At 37.8% G+C, this 22,738-nt stretch overlaps 1 protein-coding gene across 1 annotated transcript in view; it reads right to left on the minus strand.

Moving 5' to 3' along the window:
* The window catches only part of FXR1 (fragile X mental retardation, autosomal homolog 1), a 61,202-nt gene extending 40,275 nt beyond the window's left edge, over window positions 1–20,927 (minus strand). The window contains exons 1-3 of the mRNA XM_012639317.1: window positions 20,734–20,927; window positions 4,247–4,299; window positions 2,657–2,750 (exon numbers count right to left, since the gene is read on the minus strand). Coding sequence (XP_012494771.1) covers window positions 2,657–2,750; window positions 4,247–4,299; window positions 20,734–20,784 — 198 coding nt within the window. The 5' untranslated portion in view covers window positions 20,785–20,927. The remainder of the gene's footprint in view (window positions 1–2,656; window positions 2,751–4,246; window positions 4,300–20,733) is intronic.
* Between the last annotated feature and the right edge of the window lie 1,811 nt (window positions 20,928–22,738).

Genomic DNA, 22,738 nt, shown 5'->3' on the forward strand with positions numbered 1-22,738 from the left:
AAAAAAAAAAAAAGACATCATCTTAACTTCAGATGATTCACAAAATTGTAGACAGCAAATTTCACCAGGGGTGAATCATAAAACACAAAGTTAAATAAAAATCTCTAGGATCATCAATTCCTAAATCATTCAATCTCTTAACATAAACGTTTTGTTGACAGCTGGGGAGATGAGCTAGAGATGGTTCAAAAACAGGGCAGGACATTCCTAGACTAGGACTGGAGAAAGTACACTGTAACACCACCTTCAGTACTCACCAAGAGTAGTTTTTCCTTTAATCTGAGACTTTACCAGTAAGTGTCTGAACAAAAAGGTATAAAAAAACACTACTCTCAAAATTGATCACCACAGTTTCTAATTCTAGAACATTTCCAAACCTAAGTCATTCCTTCCTTGACCTAACTCTTGTTTGCCCAAATTCCAGAGGAAAAATTCTATACCAGAAGTAAATTTTGAAAAATGAAAATAAATCAAGTTCCTTATCCATCCTTACAGAAAGATGTTAATTAGAAAATATAATACTGAGAAAAACATTTTCAAAGGACTATAAAGTCCAAATGAACAGGGTAATCAGCAGCATCACTGCCATATATAGCACCCACCAAGCATCCTACTTATACTTCACACTCCTTGATTAGCAGCAGTCACTTCGGCACTGTTTCCTTGTGTCTCCCCATGATATTGGTGACATTTTCTTCAATAACACTAATACACACACCTAGACTGCAGTGACAGGTCTCCTTACAAAAAAGTCTTAGCACCCACTTTAATGAAGTCAACTATAAAGACAAAAGTGAGTAAAGTGAGCACCGTAACATTAGAAAGTTGACTCATGGAGCCCTGACACAGTTAAGCTATAACATACTTTGCTTTAGCAAAAGCAAAATAAGGCACAGTGAACTTCGGGCAAGTAATTAAAATCCAGGCAGAATTTCTAAATGAAAGCAAGTTTAGGCTGTCAGGGGTTAAACTGATGCAATTCTTTGGCTTCCTAGCACAAAATCTAGGATTAAAGAGAGCTCAAAGAAAATTAATCATTAAAAAAAAAAAAAATTGACAGATAACAAAATCGCTTGCAAAATGTTCACTACAGTGTCTAGCACAGAATATATACTTCTTAAGTGCTAATAAAAATATTTAGACAGCTATTTCCTTTTTTCAATACGGTAGTGTTTTACATTTAGTTCTGTGATCCATTTTAAGTTAATTTTTGTAAGAATTTCAGGTTGGTTTTTTTTTTTTTTTGCATGGAGATGTCCAGTTGTTTCAGCACCAGTTGTTGAAAAGACCATCTTTGCTTTGTGTATTCCCTTTACTCTTTTGTCAAATATCAGGTGACTATAGTCATGTGGGTCAATTTTGAGGCTCTCCATTCTCTTCCACTGCTCTATTTGTCCATCCTTTCACTGATACGACACTGTCTTGATTACTGTAGCAATTTTTTTTTTTTGGAGACAAGGTCTCACTCTATTGCTCCTGCTATAGTACAGTGGAGTCATCATAGCTCACTAGAACCTCAAACTCCCTGGCTCAAGCGATCCTCCTGCCTCATCCTCCCCAGTAGCTGGGACTCCAGGTGCACAACACCACATCTGGTTCATTTTTTTAAATATTTTGTAGAGATGAGGTCTTGCTGTTACCTAGGCTGGTCTCGAACTCCTGGCCTAAACCAATCTTCCCACTTAGGCCTCCCGAAGTGCTAGGATTATAGCTTTGATCCACTGCACCGGACCTAGATAGCTATTCCATCAGTAAAGGCTCTCCCCTATCCCACCACCTCAACTGCCCCACCTTATATAAAGTAGATACAAATGAGACTTGAAAATCTTTCAATACTATCAAACCAACCTCCTGTGGGAAATATACATACAGCATATTTGAGCACCTAAGAGGAATGGTACCAATTTCTTCAAAACTGGAAATCAAATTTTCTGTTATCTGTCAAACTCATCATTGCACCTGTATTTGACCATTACTTCCAAGTTTCTTTTCATCTATTAATAACAGCAAAGAACGTAACACTGAAGAGACAGACATCCAAGATATAATAAGCATGAAACAAAGCAAGATACAAGAAAGCAGTACAATATGATCCCATTTTTATTGGGGGGGGGGTGGTGGGAGAAAAAGCCTGGAATAATATACACACCATGACTGGAGTTTTTAAAATCTGAGTGGTGATATTTTTTTCTTTTTTGCTTTTCTGTACTATTTAAAATTTTCCACAGACATTTCTAGAATATTCTATAAGGCAGTATGCTAATTATGGTATTTCACATTGTTATATATGAACTATATTAATGACCACTGTAATAAAGTATAATAACATTTACAAAGATATTGAGGCAAAATTCACAAGACAAATTTTAAAGTAATTAGCAAAAAGGAAAACAGTGTGCCAGGTTCTTTTAAAATCAATTCAAATGCACTATCATCCTTATCTTTCAAATTATTTTCATTACAGTGATAAAGAAACTTTATCGATTCCACAAAGCTAAACACGGGAGAGCTGAGACCAGTTCTGACTCCAAAACTCAAGCACTGCTACATTACACAGACATCACCACCAATAGAAAGAAGAATTAAATTTTTCCTACGAGAATATTTATTCAAACCAAAAAAATAGGCCCAAGAAAATAAAATTAAAAATACATACCTCTACTTCATCTCCTTCACTGATTTCTTTTTTTATATCAGGTGGTGGTGGTAATCTAACTTCATTAAATGGAACCTGGCGTTCTGGTTGCCAACTGAAGGAATTGAAAAGGTATCAACAATTTTAGAATATGTCATTCTAATAGCCTCTAATATGAAATCTATATAGTCCATGCTTCATGCTATATATTTTTTAAGTTAATCATTTAGCTTTCCTTAAAGAGAAAAAAAAATTCATACTATATAATTTCCCAAGTTACTGAGGTAGAACAGATTTTGCATGGCTCTTGATAAAGTTTGTAATTAACATCATTGATAGTTATATATATTATCTTCTAAATTATTCTAAGAACAGTACATACATTATTCTGCAAATGAAATAGGCTAAGTTCATTGTAATGACTTAGCTTTGAAATAATGTCACATCCACACAGCTACCAAACAGTAGTGAGATCAATTTATTTCAAACACTTTTATACCTATAAGACCTGTCAAAAAAGGAACACAATCTCATAGATTATGAAACAATATAAACTGCACAATTCTTTTTAGTATAAAGTGTTTACAAAAATACAAAAAAAATTAATTGGCAATTATTCTGAATAGCTGAACTACAAAAGATTTCATTTTCTCACATTCGTCTTTTCTACAATGAAAACACATACTGTAATTAGAATCTAGAAAAAGCTTACCTTTAATCTTTGACATAAATATGAATGTATTAAACTACTAATCTAAACACTGCTTAACTGGCATTTTTGTGTTGTATTTTATAAGCTGAATTTATAAAGTCAAAAATTCCTCATTACTCTGAAGTTCACAAAGGTCATATATTATGCCTGGAAGGTCATACTAACACATAAAATGTTCCTTAAGTTTCTATCTGTGAATACTGGGCAAAGCAGCAGCTGACAAGTAAAAGATTTTGGGGTGCTTTCTTTTTGCTGTCACCATCTAAATGGCAGCTCCTCAAAGACAGAAATCATCTCAACACTTGTTTCTACATGAAGCAACTGTTGGGCAAAGATCTTTTCAAGCAGTTCCAGAAGCAGCTTAAAAGTGGAGCTGAACAGTCCTTTTCTAACCTTCAATTTAACAGTGCTCTTTTATAACCCTTCCTAACCAAGCCCAGCATTCTGTCTTTCCCATTTTCAGACTACATAACCCTTACAATATCTATAAAATTGATTACTTATTAATATCAATTAAAGATGGCCTAATATTAAACTTTGTGACTACCAGTAGCCATTTAGAAGGCCTTCTGCAACATCATTTCAACATGCTGGACTTTTAAGAATTAAGCATATTATAACTGAACCATCTATTTTTGCAAAAACTACTTAATGATTCATGTCCATACATGTTCTGGCAAAGAAGTGGGTTATAAAAAAAGTGACAAGTAAATTGTGGATAGAAAAACAGGTGCAGAATTATCAAAAACAGGCTTACTTGAGATGATCAAACAACCAAAGCATGCTCCCCCCCGCCAACAAAGCAATATCATTTTCCCACTGGCAGCAGAAACACCCAAACACAAAATAGTTAGGCACTACCAATCTCTAAAGTTAAGATGCCAATAAAAATAACTTACTTATTTTCAAAAACAACTGTGAGGGAATCTTCATGAACATCTTTGATAAATCCCTTCAAGACACAAAAACATTATTAAAAGCATATCAAGTTAAATGTTGCATAACTATAAAAGGCTACATTAGAGACACAAAGACAATATAGAGTGCTGAAAGAACACAGGGTTTAGAATTAGGCAGATCAGGGTTTAATTTCCATTTTCACCATTCATGAGATACATGATCTTATAAATTACTTAACCTCTCTGAATCTCATTTTTCACACAGTATCATCTATCTCGAAATTAGCAAAAGTAAATGTATATCCCTGGAACACCACAGGTATTAGATGAGTGTGGCAGTATTTAATATTGTGACTGAAAGTTCAGTATTCAGTATGGTGACTTAAGAGTTCAAGCTCTGGAGTCTGGACACCAGGGATTCATATCCCAGCTCTACCACTTGTATATTGAGCACAGTTTTAGCCTAATGGAGTTAATTATGGTATCGTACCATACATACCAAACAATAAAGTAATCAATGTTGAGCACAGTACTTGGCATGGAGTAAGAATTCAATTTTGTTATAAACGCTATAAATATTATAGTCCACCTTTTTGTAAAATGCACGACATTTTGGATACTGTCTTTGTCATTAACTTAATCATCTTTTCCCTGTCTACTTCTCTTCCCTTAAAAAAAAAAGGGGGGGGCTATAGTAAGTATAATACATTGCCTCAAAACTATTTTGGAATGAAAATAGATTCTCAGTAAAAATCAGTTGTTTTTAGCCTTAAAATTATTTATCAAAATTAGACTTTTTACTATAACTTCGTTTGATTAACATAGCTGAAAGAAACCATAAGATCTGACATATTCAAGAAAGTGAAGGACTCCAGTGTTGAATTACTGTTGTTCAAATTCTTATTCTACCACTAAGTAACCTTAGGCAAGCAGTCCTTGGCACTTTTATTATTACAATTAACATTAAATGACATTCTGTATTAGTCAAATGCTTAAACACATACTTTAAACCATTGGGTACTTAGTGAATACTTTTCTAAAACATCTTTATCACACTACAGCCCATAATGTCCACTAAATATTAGCTATAATGCATGCATTATCTGGTCAAAGCATGGCACAACTGAACACATCTGTTTATCTCACTCCTTCCCAAAAGTCTATTAAGTAACACTAAGAGATTTATAGGCATAAACCCACAGGAAAAAAGAGAATAAAGGGAAAAGACAAAACTGCAACAAAAAAAGTTTTTTTAATTTATAAAGCAGATGAAAGAGGATTAACAGTAATAAAAAAGCAACAATATTTAAATGCTCACTATGTGTCAGATATTATTCTAAGGAAATTAGACTACAAAACATAAACTTGCAGTAAGAGAACCTAAAAGCAAGTAGATCAGCACTATAACCCCAGAAAATCTTTGGAACTAGAGAAAGTCTTGCAGAAGAGGGAAACAGATGGGAATGAAAATAAAACCTGTCATTTTACTTTCTTCAACAATGTAGGATGACCAACCACAGAATGTAGGTAATTCATAAATTTCAAGTCTCGCAGTGCCCTCCCACCACATTTGTTACTCAACTGCATTATTTTGTAATTTAGCTCTGTTCTCTTCTCCAGCTCCAACTGCCTGTTATCTCATTTATTGGTGTGCTGTGAGACATTTCCATGCAAATATTCTCATCAAGGACTAAAACTCAAGATACCTTCTTCTTCAAGAGTGCCACAGCAGCTCCTGCCTTGCAATTCTGGAGATATTTTTTCTCTTTCTCCTCCCAAATCTAAAAATTTAGAGCTGCCACTCCAGTTCAGGCTTTAATTATCTGACCATGATATAGTAACAAGTTCCTGGCCAGTTTTTCTGTTTCTTAAAGTGCACACTCACATTCAGCAATCACCTTGGTCAGCACTTTCATAGTTACGGGTTACGAGCAAATTTATCTACATTCTAGTCTTGCCATTTTTAATGAATACTTCAGAAACTGAGAATTTCCAAGTTCATGACTATTAGTAAAGCATATCTTGCTATCAGAAGTGAGTCATATTTTCAACTTTCACTAATATTTTCTAGTCCTTTAAAAAACAACTTTAACAGATTTGGAAAGTCTCACGAATCTTTCTAATTTCTGTATAATTCATATAGTGGATTAGTTTAAGTCATACCTCCATGCCACTAGAAAATTTTACTTTTCATTATAATGAAAATATTTTTTTCCTCTCTAAAAGTCAGTGTTTCTACCTTCCCCTTCCCCACAAACACTTCCACCATAAACACCAGCATCAACTTTCGGTGCACACTTTTCAAAAATTTGAAGTGAAAACACAGCTCTGGACATCTATTCTTATTGCTAATATCTTTCCACCATGAGATTTATTAGATTAAGGACCTAACACCTAGTCCTTAAAATGTATTTGGACTGCAGTGGACAATTTCTAATGATCTAACTCCCTAAAATCTAATCCCCAAATCCTAAATTCTAGAGAAAAGGTACTTCTAATAGCCAGATCTCTATAAAATTGAGTCCATTTGATACAGGACACAGTGAAAAGTTTTAAAGGTATTTCTGTACTCTCCAAACCACCAGTATTACTGCTAGGTACCTATCTGTTCAAGAGACCCAAAATGGCAGAGTTGGATCTTTGTTAAAATCTTTTGACAATCAGAAGACACCAATAACAATGGCCACATTTGTCTGCACATGGTATGGAGGGGCTTTATGCCTTTAAGTTTCCATAACTTCTATCATCCTTCTGTGAGTTCCAAACTTTGGGGATTTAGACTGTCTCTCTTCCTATTCACATTCATCTGGCCCAGGACTCATACTTCTCAGAACAAAACCTTTGACATTTCTTTTTTTTTTTTCATACACACACACACACACACACACACACACACACACATACACACGAACACAGATGATTTCAAGGCATCATTATAAAATAGTCACTCATTCTGTTTATTCACACAGTCCAATATATATTTACATTTAATAATCATCAATAAATAACCAGGGAGTATAACACAATTGAAATGCGCTTGGAATATTAAAAAGTAATCCGTACATCTCCAGCAAAATAAAAAATAGGCATCATATAATAAAAAACCAGAAATGCCATAAATTACATCTAAAATAAAGGGGGGAAGGGTAGAGGCAGTAGCAAGATTCCCTGAGCAGTGAAAGCACTATTTGAAGAACTGATTTTCAAAAGCAATCCAGCCTAAAATAGAAATTTTTTTTAAAAAACGTTTAGTCAAAGATTTGCTAAGGTGGCAAATTAACTAATACTTAGCTTTCTAGATATAAACAACAAAGAGCTGGAAAATACAATGGACAAAAAATATTCTACTTACAATAACCACCAAGAAACTCCTACAAATGTCCTTAACAAAGAAATGGGCAGGGCCTATGTGTAGAAATCTTTTGAAACTCTAATAAATATAAATAGAAAATTTAGGAAAATGTAAATCATGTTCTTAGATAGGTATTGATACTATAAAAATTTCAATATGCCCCTAAAATTAACCTATAATTTCAATGGGCTCCCACTAACATGTTTGAAGGAGTGTGTTTATGTATTCTGTTGGAGGGGAAAGGGGTTAAAATTATAAAATTATACTGAAGTCTACCTCAAAAATAACAGGCAGCACTCAAAAAGTAAATTTTTAATGGGGGTGGGGCCGGGCGTGGTGGTTCACACCTGTAATCCTAGCACTCTGGGAGGCTGAGGCGGGAGGATCCTTTGAGCTCAGGAGTTTGAGATCAGCCTGAGTAAGAGTGAGACCCCATCTCTACTAAAAATAGAAAGAAATTAGCTGGACAACTAAAAACATATGAAAAAATTAGCCGGGCATGGTGGTACATGTCTGTAGTCCCAGCTACTTGGGAGGCTGAGGCAGGAGGATCACTTGAGTCCAGGAGTTTGAGGTTGCTGTGAGCTAGGCTGATGCCACCGCACTCTAGCTCCTAGCCCCAGGCAACACAGCAAGACTGTCTCAAAAAAAAAAAAAAAAAAAAAAATGGAGGTGGGGGTGACCTGCAGGTAGTCTACAGAAGGGAAAAAAGAAAGAAAACTGGGGGGGGAATAACAAGAAAACACTATACCCACCAACATTAAAGTTTATTTTAAAACTACAATAACCAAGACAGAAAAGATATTTTAAAAAAAAACAAGACCACAGGTTCCAAAAACAGGTCTAAGTAGTTTAAGAATTTACAAATAGGAGAAATGGCTTTTTGTTTTTGTTTGAGACAATGTCTTGCTCTGTCCCGTAGGCTAGAGTGCACTGGCATCATCATAGCTCACTGCAATCTCAAACTCCTGGGCTCAAGTGATCCTCCTGTCTCACCCTCTCCAAGAAGCTGGGACTACAAATGTCAACCATTACTCTCAGCTAATTTTTTGTATTTTATATAGAGACAGGGTCTTGCTATGTTGCTTAGGCTGGTCTTGAACTCCTGGCCTCAAGCAATCCTCCCACCTCAGCCTCCCAAAGTGCTAGGAATTACACGCATTGAGTCACCATACCTGGCCTGAATTATTTTTAAATGGCATGGAGACATATGGATAATATTGGGAAAAATAAAAGTAGATGTTTTCATCAAAATAAAATCAATGGGTAAAAGATACAAACTTTTTAAAAATCAATCACGATTTCAGGAAAAGAACGAGTAAAGTATTTATAACTTTGGAATGAGGAAGGCCTTTCTAACCAACAAAGAAAACCCAAAGCCACAAAATCTGACAAATGTATACTACCCAAAAGCTAAAACACAGGGTTGTCCCAAAAGTCTCCAAACAAAGGAAAAATTCTGTAATGAATATTTTGTAAATAAAGGTACATTTAGCTACAATTTCCCATTTTCCCTATGTATGGCAACTTTTGACACACCCTGCATAATAAACAATATTGGCCAGGAGCAGTGGCTCACACCTATAATCCTAGCACTTCCGGAGGCTGAGAAAGGAGCACTGCTTCAAAGCCCAGGAGTTAGAGACCAGCCTGGGCTATACTGAGACCCTAAGACCTCGTCTCTACAAAAAATAAAAACATTAGCCAGGTGTGGTGGCATGCACCTAGAGTCCCAGCTACTTGGGAAGCTGAGGCAGGAGGATCACTTGAGCCAAAAGAGTTTGAGTTGCAGCAAGCTATAATGATGTCACTACACTCTAGCTCAGGCAACAGAGTAAGACCCTGTCTCAAAAAATAAACAGGGCAGGGCACAGTGGCTCACACCTGCAATCCTAGCACTCCAGGGAGTCAAGGCAGGAGGATCTCCTGAGGTCAGGAGTTTGAGACCAGCCTAAGCAAGAGAGAGACACACACCCACCCTGTCTCTACTAAAAATAGAAAAAATTAGCTGGGCATGGTGGCACACACCTGTAGCTACTTGGGAGTCTGAGGCAGGAGAACCACTTGAGCCCAGGAGTTTGAGGTTACTGTGAGATAGGCTGAAGTCAGGGCACTCTAGCTGGGGCAACAGGGCAAGCCTCTGTCCCTCAATCAATCAATCAATCAATCAATCACAATATCACATACAAAGGGGTGGGGTGATTAAATAACATACAACAGAGTTAAATTCCTAATTCACAATATTCTAGCAAGAATAAGAAAGAAACAAACTGATAAAGAAGGTAACAATGAATATGAACTAAATGAACATATAATTCACAGAAAAAATGTAATTTTAATAATATATATATCTTCTTGAAGGTGTTCCACATTTGCTACAATTCATTCTGAACTCTGCTTTTCTCCTCCCACTTTATGTCTTGTAGATCTTTATCAGAACATAAAGATCTACCTCATTTTTTGACATCTGCATAAAGTGCTTGGCAATTTTGAGGTGGGATCATAAACTGCCTGTGGGAGAACAAGGTGCAAAGGATATTTGCCTAATTTATAAATACATTTTTGAAATTAAAGAATACAGTTGTAAAACAAAGTTTTTCAACTTGATGGAAGTTATGGGGAAAAATCCTTTAAGTTAAGCAGAAAGAAATGTAACATGAATACATTTCAGGAATTGAAAGACTGCAATTATAAATATAGTCAAAACCAGAAGAGATGAATTATGGGCCCTGGCTGGGGACACTGTATGAAGATACACAAAATTTCATTTACAAACCTTCCAGACCACTTATTTTAGAGAAAGGGAAGTTGAAACAATAACACACTGACATAGTCCCCAAGTTTCACTCTCTAGGAGGTTATAAATACTATTTAAAACTTCATCTTCTGTCTGGAGCTCTTTTCATTAAATCATCACAAGCCAGATGATAAAATGTTTTTGCCAATTCATATAGTTTAAAAGATTAAGTCTGGCAGCAATACTAATCAGGAGAAGTAAGGAACCTTTCACAAAAAGGTACTTAAGGCAAGGTTACAGAACGAAATTCCAAATCCAGTTCACAACTGGAAAGGCAGTTATCATGTCTAAAACACAGATGTGAGTTGAAATAAAAATTTAATGTTTAAAACACTAATCAATGTATCAGACACCTTGCTTGAGCTGTGGCTTAGAAACCTGCAAAGATGCCTGAATCCCTTTGAGAACATTCCCAGGAAACCCATTAAGAAATACCATCCTGGAGCTTCAGCTGCTGAACACTTGCAGGTGCTGGGAGGGTGGCACATCCAGAGCAGGAGGCTCACAACCCTGCCCCAATACCTCGCCCTATCTATCTCTTCTTCTGGCTGCTCCTCTGTATCCTTTGTAGTATCTTTTGTATTAATACAGTAAACGTTAAAGTAAAGTGTTTCTCTGAGTTCTGTGAACCATTCTATTAATAGACTCCAAGGAGGGGGTCGTAGAACCCCCTGTTTGTAGTCTATCGGTCAGAGTATAGGTTAACAACCAATACGCTGGGATCGGCACCTTAAGTGGGGGCAGTCTTGAGGGACTGAGCCCTCAATCTATGGGATCTGATAATAGGATCTCCCAGTAGACAGCATCAGAACTGACTTCAATTATAGGACACCCAGTTGGTACCCACTGGAGAACTGACTGGTATGAGGGTGGGAAGGAACCCACACACATCTGGTCACAGAAGTGTTCTGTGTTGAATGTGAGAGTAGAAAGAAAAAAGTGGTTTTTTCTTCTTACAATTTAAACTGAATAAAAATGGAAACAAAATTTCAGAAGATAGCACTAAAACACTAACTAGGAGAAACGTATAGCACTAAATGCATAAAGAAGAGTCTCAAATAAATTAGCTCTATCTCAAGAAACTAGAAAAGAGCATACGAAACCCAAGGTAAACAGGAAAAAAAAGATTAAAGCAGACATTAATAAAATAAAAAATAGAAGAAAAAAAGGACATACCATCCTAGTCTGGAAAAAATTCCTTTGACTGGAAAACATGATTTCAAATTCAATCTATTATATTTTTTTTTTTTTTTTGAGACAGACTCTGGCTCTGTCACCCCAGCCAGAGTGCAGTGGCATCATCGTAGCTCACTGTAACCCCAAACTCCTGGACTCAAGGGATCCTCCTGCCTCAGTCTCCAAAGTAGCTGGGACTACAGGCACATGCCACTATGCCAGCTACTATTTCTATTTTTAGTAGAGATGGGTTCTTGCTCTTGCTCAGGCTGGTCTCGAACTCCTGGGCTCAAGCAATCCTGTCCCTGCTGCCCAGAGCGCTAGGATAAGAGGTGTGAGCCACCGCACCAGGCCTGAGATTTTTTTCAAACCCATTTATACCTTCCTTTTATTGCAATTCATTACAACACTACCTTTACATTCCTTATATAGAGGGAAACAGAAACTTTAAAACCTTAACACTCAGCAAACTATCGACTATAATCAGAAACAAAACAGCCTGAATACTCAAAGTTTTTTTTTCAGACTAAACCAAAAGTTTTAGAATGAAAGCCCAGAACCAAAAAATCCAAGATTTACACCCTCAAGCTGTAACTCTTAAATTTCAAAATTCTTACTAGAAGAGTTTACTGACTGCAAAACAATTAAATTTTTTTTACTGAAAGCAAAAGAACAGCCAGCAACAAAACAGCACCGTCTTGCTAAATGGAGGTCATTAAGTATCCTTAGCACAATAACCTAACTTTTTAATGACTCCAAATCTCAAGATTCCAACCCATTAAAAATTTTCATAAAGCAAGGAACCTGTCTGGAATCAAGCCTCTAGTTCACGTTTATTCTCTTAAGCAAGCAAGAGTGAGTCTCACACATTATTTCCTTCATACTTGATCAAGTAGTCTTACACAGTTTGCCACTCTAGCTTTAATACCAAAGATTTTCTTTTTAGTGTCTCTTCTCATGGATTACTGGCATGAAATTTAAACATTTTTCTCTCTGGATTTATTTGGCACAACATTCAGAAATAACTTTACATTTCTGATGCCTTATCCAATGTGTTAAAAACATTGCAGTTGATGGCTTAATTCCTGAAGCAAACTTGTGATAAAATGTATTCTAAAAACAGAGATTAAAATAAATTTTTCTCTATTAGAGACACTGGGCTATCTGTAATATGCTGTAGGGCCCTTCCTCTGACTAGGCTGACTCTCTATTTTCCCCAAATACAGCAGATAAAGATTACTACCGTGGATAAATTTGATTACAAAAATATAACACCCATGGGAAATAGTTACTAGCATAATTTATGCAAAATTCACCATCTCAGGTTTTTGTTTTTCAAGAACTGCCACAATGGATTTATCACTTGTTTTCCCTTCATCAATTATCAGTTTATTTACTGATTCATTCTCTGGCTTCAGTCTACCTTCCCAGCCCATCACTTTAAGGATTTCACATCTCCGAAAATCAGGATGCTTCTTAAAATTGATGGTTTGTTAGAACAGCTGTCACGTCAGTCAGGACATAAATGTCACTGTTTAGGCATGCTCGAACTTGATTTGCCTGCAGTTTTCTATTGCACTTGACAGTAACCCCTTGACATTTCAGTCAGCAAACCAAACCACTGAAGAACCATTTTAGGAAGGATTGAGGTTTCTTACCAGAAGGTTGTTCTGTTGACACCTGATAAAATCTAGAAAACACCAGCATCAAAACTTGCAGTCTTAGTGAAAATTCCTGAAAGAAAATACTGGAGGTAACAGAGGTGAGCTCTTGTAGATAACAGAGAGCTCTTTTAAAGTATGCTTGCAATATCAATACTATCCATATTGAGAGGCACTGAGGAAGATATGAGAAAAAACACAAACATTTGAATGTGAAGATGTCTTAACCAATTTATTTTGCTTAAATGTCCCACTGTATGTACATACATGTTCAAAGGATATCTTTAAGTACATAAGAATACTAAAAGAAGGCCAGGTGAGGTGGCTCAGACCTGTAATCCTAACACTTTGGGAGGCAAAGGCCAGAGGCTTGCTTGAGGCCAGCCGTTTGAGGCTAGCCTGAGCAACAACAATCCCAGTCTCTTACAAAATATAGAAAAATCAGCTGATGGTGGTGGTGCCCACCTGTAGTCCCAGCTACTTGAGAGGCTGAGGCAGGATCAGGATCACTGGAGCCCAGGAGTTTGAGACTGCAGTAAGCTATGATGATGCCACTGCATTTCAGCCTCGGTGACAGAGCAAGACCCTATCTCAGTTTAAGGAAAAGAACACTAAACTAAAAGATAAAGAAAACCATTGCTCAGATTAATTGGTCACATTTTTTCTTTCTTAGTAGTAGAGTACCTCTTACATACAACTGATGCCATTTTATATACTATGAAATTGCATCAATCTTCCACTAATTTCTCCAATCTATGTACTGAAAAATAGCCTATTCCTTAGATTCTACATCTAACTTCCAACGATTCAGGCATCTCTGCATGCCTAACTGACAACTCAGTATGTCCACAGTCGAGGTGCAAGATCTTAAAATAAAAGAGAAAACTGAATATAGCAAACAGTTCTTTATAACCAGGGTTCTAAGAAAATACAGTCCAATAAGGCATCTATTGTGTTTAATGAATGAACTTCTCTCTCATGCATGTAGAGTGGTATTACCTATGTACCACCGTTGGAGAATTGAGAAAATAATGTTCCTGTGTTTTATATTAATAGCTCACATGAGAAACTCAGGATGCCAAAGGCTGACTTGTCCCCCAAATCTGGGTGATCATCACTTCCTAGACAACTTTACATTAAAAAAAAAAAAAAAGGCTGCTCAATTTGTAAGCTAAAGGAGGTGAAGCTTCTAAATAAACTGCGGTACTCCTGGCACAAAGGTGTGTCAGGAGTATTTAAAGCTACTCCCCTCCCCAAAAATACCATGGTAAATTTCCCTGGAGCTCTTATGGCAAGTAATTTAGAAGATTCATAATAAAACAAACATATTATGTTTCTGGGTTGTCTATATAGTTAACAGATATAGAAAGAACTCCTTATCAGGGCGAGGGGGGAAAAAAACACCTTACTAAATGAAAACATAACAGTGGTTTCACTGTAAAGGTTAAGTCTGAGATCCACTACCTGTTTGTAGGTTAATGGGGTTAACACTATCTGCTTCACTATGGTTGAGAGGATTAAATGAGAAATTCATGTCATGTACCTAAGAAGTCTGACTAGTCGTCTGGGTGCTCAAAAAATATTACTGTTATTGTTATTAGAGCTAGCTGGGACCTTCATCAACTAACAAAACCTAGCAGAAATTATGCAACTTGATAAATGCCTATTAAAAGAAATCCAACTGCCTCATATTACAGTATATGAAAAAAAACAAAGTCTCCAGCCTGAGCAAGAGTGAGACCCTGTCTCTACAAAAACAGAAAAATTAGCCAGGTGTGGTGGCATGCGCCTATAGTCCTAGCTACTCGGGAGGCTGAGGCAGGAGGATCACATGAGCCTAGCAAGGAGTCTGAGGTTGCAGTGAGCTATCACGGTGCCACTGCACTCTAACCTGGGCAACAGAGTAAGACTCTGCCTCAACAAAAACAAACAAGGTCTCACAGCCAGCGATTACAAGAATACATATTGCTTTTCCCACTACAAAAAAGCTAATTTGACACCCTTAACACAGTGATAGAGAACTCATTCGAGTTATAATCTAGTCAAGTGTCTGTCCTTGTCTTCCTAAATAAAATGTAATCTTACTACCATAAAATTACCTTGAAAGAACCCCTGATGCTATGCCAAACTAGGCAATTTGAAGTGAGAAGCCCTAGAGTTAAATACCATTTCAGCAACAGCGTAATCTCGGACGAATTAATCACTAGTCAGTTTCCTAATATATAAAATGGGGATTAAAATGTATCTCATATAGGATCCTTAAGAAAATAAGGAAATAGACATAGAAGTTTAATAGATATCTAGTAAATAACAGACTTACTTCAAACTATTGTCTTACTCATAGATGGCACACAAATATCTGATGATACAGAAAATACACAGGTGCATAAAAGTAAAAATAAGGAAAAACGTTAAGTTTTCTGGAAGTATATAAAGCCAAGGCCTTGAAAATATAACTCTAAATAGATTTTTTCTTTTTTTACTCGTTTTCAGGTTTTTCATAATTATGTATTAGTTGTAATACAAAAATTTTCCAAGAAAAATGTGCATTTTTCTAAATTTTTTCCACAAGTTTCTACATAGCACTGAAATTTTTTTTTTTTAATTTTTTGTAGAGGCTGGTCCAACCACAGTGGTGTTTAAAACTAATTGATCACAATCAGTTAGATTCCTTTGTTCTTTCTCCACTCTCACTGCTTCACTTGACTAGCCTTTGAAAAAAAAAAAAAAAAATTTTGTAGAGACAAGGTCTCACTATGTTGTCCACGCTGGTCTTGAACTCCTGGCCTGAAGCAATTCTCCTACCTCAGCCTCCGAAAGTGCTGGGATTACAGGGGTGAGCCATAGTACCCAGCCTTAAATTTAATTTTTAAAAACTGTGATTGACATCAGCAAGATGGAAGTAGATCCCAGCCTTCCTTACCCCTACAAAGAACATTTGGCAACTACACAAGAATGAAAATAAAAACTGTTGTGACCGTTTATGTTCACTTAGTTAAATCTTAGTTCTTTAACATTTTTATGAAAACATTTTTAAACATGCACAACTGAAAAACATCTTTAAAATATCTGGAACTATGTATTTTTAATGTAACGGGGTGCTCTAAAATTAAGGCAGCCACCATCTTTTTTTCAACTACAAATCTCCACAAAGCAATCAACAAGATTCTGTACTAGCCTTGAAAAGTCAGTTTACCCTCAGAACACAACTCTTATATAATTCTGCATCATTAGCAATAATATACCTACTGCATAATTTAGATTACTCTTGGCCGGGCATGGCGGCTCACGCCTGTAATCCTAGCACTCTGGGAGGCTGGGGCGGGAGGATCCCTCAAGGTCAGAAGTTCAAGACCGGCCTGAGCAAGAATAAGACCCACGTCTCTACTAAAAATAGAAAGAAATTAGCTGGACAACTAAAAATATAGAGAAAAAATTAGCCAGGCATGGTGGCACATGTCTGTAGTCCCAGCTACTCCGGAGGCTGAGGCAGAAGGATTGCTTAAGCCCAGGAGTTTGAGGTTGCTGTGAGCTAGCCTGATGCTATGGCACTCCAGCCCAGGCAACAGAGCAAGACTGTCTCCAAAAAAAAAAAAAAAATTACTCTTAAATTCCATTTAATATTAAATTAAGCTAAACTAATATGGAAATTAACTATAGAAATATTATAGTACTTTGAGATTTGTTTTGTAGTCGGTCAATTTCATAAAGCAGAAATCCCAGAGCTCTAAAAGTAATTGATCCTATCTTCTAAAGAGCAAGCTTGAAATTTCATTCAGCTAGCTTGGAGATGATGACACATTTCCTTGGAACACCTTGGAAAAACTTTCCTCTCCATGAGCCAAAAAGTGAGTGACTTTTGACTTCTATTTAAAATTATACTCAGCCCATGGCTACACAACTTGCAGTGCTATTACAAAGTTTATGTATAGATCAGTTTAAAGCACTGTAATGACGCAAATGGGCAAGACATTTTTGGGGGGCAGGGAGGTAATGGAATGTTCTAAAATAAGATTGTGTCAATGGTTATACAACTCTGTAAAAACACAATCAATTGCACACTTAAAACAGGTTAATTTTATAGATATATTCTACCTTAATAAAACTTTAAAAAAACAAAAAAAAAGCATAACTTAAATGTCCAGTAGTTTAAAACCTAAGGTGCTACTTCAGGTATAAAAGGTACAAAAGCATTGTTTCATACAAAATTATACCCCAACACCAAGTGCTTAATTAACACGTTCCCATTCTTTCAATCTCCACAGATTTACAGGGCTACAAACAAGCACACATCAAGTTATCTCTTTAACAAGTATAGATCCACTGTTAAGTTTAAAAAAAAAAAAGATGCAGAATAATGTGGAGAGCATGCTATCATCTGTGTAAATATTACAAAAAGAGACTATCATCATTTTAAATAAAATCCTCCTTATACTCAGCTCTTCACAGGCTGGTTCCAATTAATTTGTGAAATTAAGTTTCAGTTTCACTAGAAAAACTTTAATCCACGTCTACAAAGCAGTGTCTCAAGGCATGATAACAGATTCTGAAACTCATCAATGGCAATTCACACTTACAGCCAAATATGTGTCCGTGTATATGGGGTGGGGGGAGGAGAAAAGAGGAGGGAAATTCAAATCACCTGTACATTGAAAAACACCATTAAAAAGAAAAAATACGCCAAAATGTTAACAGCTCCTATCTCAAGGCAATTTCTAGTTTTTGCTGAATTTCCAAAATTCCTTCACTAACCACGTATTACTTTCTAAATTAGAAAAATTAATTAAAATTAAATTGCTCCTCCAATAAATAGAAGAAGCCAGACTCAAAACACTACAGAGTATATCGTAAAATTCTATATATGACATTCTGGGTAAGGCAAAACTCTGAGGATGAAAAACACCCTAGAGGTTGGGGGTGAGGTGAGGTTGACTAAAAAGGCGCATTAGGGAAATCTGGTTGTGGTGGTGGTTAAATAGTCAGCATTTAACAAAATTCATAACTGTACACCAAAAAAAGTCTTATTTTACTATATGTAAATTAACCCCAATAATGATTAAAAATAATATTAATAAATTGCTTGTGCGATAAGCCAATGTTTTTCAACTGGGCCGTTCAATAGGATAAAAAACACTGGGAAATCACTGAACTACTTGAAACTCAGAGAGATTTGTTCAGGGGTCTATTGCTAGATAATGGTAAGCTCAAGTTCAGATCTAGAATTCCCATTTGTTTACTTCAAATCCAGAGCTCTTTCCACTTCACCATTCTCATTCTTCCAGAGTTCTGAAGACCACAGTTTCCACAAAGTGCATGTAACAAGTAGATTATGGGTGGACATAAAATTCCAAGTGTTCAAGTACAGACATCATTTCAGCACACACAAATGTGCCTAGCGTCTTTCCTGACTTTTCGCCAAGCACCATCTCACTTTCTAAGATAAAATGGGTAACGGAGTCAAAGTCTAAGTAGAACGAAGCAGTAGATTTGTAGAGTGTGGATAGAGATCAACAATGAATACTTCAGAGTTTCAAAGTGGGGACATTTGATTTACAGTGGATTGAAAAAAAAAAAAATACCACGAAAACCAAAGATTGTAAGCAATCTTTAGTAAAACAGTCAAATTGATTACCTTAATCTTATAAAATAACAAAATGAAAAATATCTTCTATAGCAGGCTACTGACAAAATACACTTTGCTAAAAAGAAATGTTCTCTCTACCACATAATGCAAAATCATTTGTTTAAGCAAAATAATCACTATTTTTCAATATGCAAGGAAAAAATGCATACCTCCCTTACACAAGAACTACATAGCCAAACAGAATCTGAAACTTTAGTGGGGGGTAGGGGGGTTGATGCAAAATAATGAGCCTTACCTATCCTTGACAAGAAAAATATGGGTAAGCCCATTCTTTGTGCCCTGTGCCTCAGCTAACCTCATCTGCAGTCATCTGCGGAAGGCAACCACCGGTTTCAACAAGAACAGAAGTTGATGGAATATCTACTCAAATTTCATTTAGGTCATTTTGTCTGACACCAAGTTTTAAACCTAGAACATTAACGTAATTACTCACGTATTAATATAAAGACTCCTTTCTAACAGGCACTGTTTCTACTTTATGTTTACCACCTAAGGAGATTTAAACTTGTAAAAAGCTTAGAGGGATAATTTATTTACACACTGTGATTCCCTACTATGCTATTACCACGTGACAGTTAAACCAGCTTATCAGTAAACTAAGAAAGGAAAAACAAAACGCTGAAAATAGGAAATCATGACCAAATAAAATAAAATCCCATGGGATAAGAAGTATGCTGAAATGAAAACCTGTGAGGATTCATTCTGCATACGCACAATACCCAATTAGAAGAAGGCCCTTCATAAAAATAGCCAAGACTCTCAAGCATTTGAGATGCTGGCTTAGAGAGATTGACTGACAGACAACAGCTGGGAAGATTTTGTATTGATCTTGTAACATCCAGGCAAACTTTGGGGAAATAGGGACAAGGGAATGCTGTAATGGCAAAAAAAAAAAAAAAAAAAACTGTTAGGATTTCATTTTCAGTTATTTAACCCTTTACACCGGAAGCCCCTACGAAATTCTTCTACTCTGGGATACCTCTTCCGTTTCCCAGCCCCGATTCCACAGTAATGCATCTCCTTCCTCCCAAAGGAAACAAACAAAAAAACACCTCGTGGAAAAAACAAAAAAACACCTCCCTCCAAAATACGGGATAACTGATATAAAGAAACTACTCACCTTTCCACCTGTCTCCCTGTTCCATTTCATATTTTAAATCTTACTTTTAAAGCACAGAACTCTCTCGCTTTTTCTTCCGTAATAGAGGGGCTAAGGCGCCGCCCAATTTCCCAGGCCGCAAAAATATTACAACCCGCCACATTCCAAGGTTTTCTACTTTTCTCTCTTCGATCCTAACCCTCAATCCGGTACCCCCTTCCTCCTCGGGCACTAAAGATGTGTTGGTCCAAAACCCTAATACAAAGGTGAATTCCTAAGATTCCGCGACGCACCCCCCCAGGGGGCGGGGAGGGGTCGGAGGAGCCGGCCGCGGCGCTCTCGCACTGCCCAGTCCGAGGGGCGGGGGAGCGGGTGTAACCACACAATCCCACCGCCTCCTTTCGCGACTCCCGACCGCCCCGAGCTCAGGCCTGCTCCTCGGGAGCTCCCCGCCGCCCAGCAAGCACTCCGCTTCTTTGCACTGGCCCGCCAAGGGCCGCACGAGCATCCAAGAAGAAGGTTCGTAAGGAGGAAAAGGCAAGAGGTATCCGACGTGTTGTTTCAAAACATAACGGAGCCCGGGCCCCCGAGACCGTTAAACCGCGGGTGGAGGGGGGAGAAGCAAGGAACCCAGTGGCCTCGGGCTTTGGCCTGGCCGCCCTCTTCGATCCCAAACCTCACTCTCTGGGACCACCAACCCCCCCTCAAACCCGCTCTAGCCCCCAGAAGACCCGACAAAGCGGCAAAAGGGTCATTACCTTGTAGAAAGCCCCGTTGGAGCCACGAACCTCCACCGTCAGCTCCGCCATGTTGGAACCGCAAAGGCCGCTGGGAAGAGATTCTAGAAACTTTCCAACCAGAGGGGAGGAGGGGGGAGGGGCGTGAAGGAGGCGGAGGGAGGGGCGGGGAAATAGGGCGGGGATTGGGTTCCCCCGCCCCGTACCCCTGGGGTCTCAACGTGCCGCCTCCACTCTCCCGGCGGGATCCCTCCGCTCGTTACATCATTTGCTGTGGGCTCCGCCCGCCGCCTACGGCCGGTTTGCCTCCGACACAATCGCCCGACCTTTGCTGACCCGCCTCTACGTCCCAGCCCTCCGGTGCCTGCTGCTCGCTCCGCTCCAGCCAGTTAGTGCCTCCAGCTGCCCCTGAATGAACTGCGCAAGCATTGCCTGCCCTGCATTCACCTGGGCTCCCGCATCCTGACCTTAAACTTCCGGAAGTGCTGGCAGCCACGGAGTGGCTTTCTCACCTGGAACAGAGCAACTTTGGGGGCTCCGGTTGCCCAGGGAAGAGAGGGAAGCCTAAAATATGTACATATTGGTATGCTCCAAATTCTTTTGCCCTTTTTGTTTTTTTGAATCGGGCCTTCCCTTCACTGAAATTCCACGCTTCCACATGCCCTCACGCAGTTTGGCCAAACCCTCTCCCCACCTGTTAGCACTTGAGCTGTTTGAAAGTCAAGCTAAGTGTTTTCCATGCAGTTTATCTGTGTTCACACCCTGGAACAGAGTTTAGGTTAATAATACCCATTATAAGAAGCAGTAAGGCAAACTTAATACAGCGAGATTCCAAGTTTTACCCTGCTGTAAGGCATGCGAAGTTCCACAAATAGGATAGAAGCAGAACCATCTCCTATTCCTTTTCTACCAGAACCTACCCAAGTTCTATAAGCATTATAACATATTTTGAATATATGTTTTAACAACTTAATACTAAAACTTTTCCCAAAGCAAGACCTTTGGAAATAATACTGGAAAGGCTCCTTTAAGTGTGTGTAGTTATGCATGTATTACCACTTTTACAGAAAAACTTTAAAGAAAAGGTGCTTTGCTGGCATTTGTGCTCCCAATGAAATGCACACTGACCCAGACTGTGGGTCCTGAAAAAAGACGTACATAACATTTGGTCAGGCTTTTACATCTCCAAACGTTCAGGAAAAAAAAAAATAGCTGCAAAAGTGCTCAATATTGTTACGTTCACGATCTTTAAAAAAATTTTTTTAGAGATAGAGTCTTGTTATGTTGCCCAGGCTGGAGTGCAGTGGTGCAACCATAGTTTGTTGTAACCTTGAACTCCTGGGCTTAAGCAATACTCCTTTCTCAGCCTCCCAAACAGCTGGGATGACAGGCACCTCAACTGGCTAATTTTTAAAAAAAATTTGTTAGACATGGGGGTCTTCCCATGTTGCCCAGGCCGATCTCAAACTCCTGGCCTCAAGCCATCCTCCTGCCTCATGCCCCCAAAGAGCTGGGGTTACAGGCTTGAGTCACCACACCTGGCCAGGATGTTCTTTTAAAAATGTTGATCATGGTGAGAAAAATGTAAACAAATTAAATACCCATCAATGAGTGATAGCCACCATTTATTAAGGCTTCTTCTGTCAATGCTTTAAATACCATCTCATTATGACCCTTTAGAATTGTAATATCCTAGATTACTTTTTTAAACCGTTTCGTTTAGATATAATTCACCCATCTGAAGTGTACAATTCAATGGTTTTTAGTATATGCACAGAGTTGTGCGACTGTCACCACAATCAATTTTAGAACATTTTTATCACCTCAGAAACAACCTCATACCTGTTAGCAGTTACTCTCCATTTTACCCCAACTCTCCAGGCCCTAGGAAACCACTAATCTGTTTTCTGTCTGTATAAATTCCCTGGTCTAGATATTTCATATAATAGAATTATACAATATCTGGTATTTTATGACTGGCTTCTTTCACTTAACATACTGTTTTCAAGGTTTATCTATGTTGTAG

This window comes from Propithecus coquereli, unplaced genomic scaffold (genome assembly GCF_000956105.1).
Source record: "Propithecus coquereli isolate 6110/MARCELLA unplaced genomic scaffold, Pcoq_1.0 Scaffold14, whole genome shotgun sequence".
Lineage (NCBI taxonomy): Eukaryota > Metazoa > Chordata > Mammalia > Primates > Indriidae > Propithecus > Propithecus coquereli.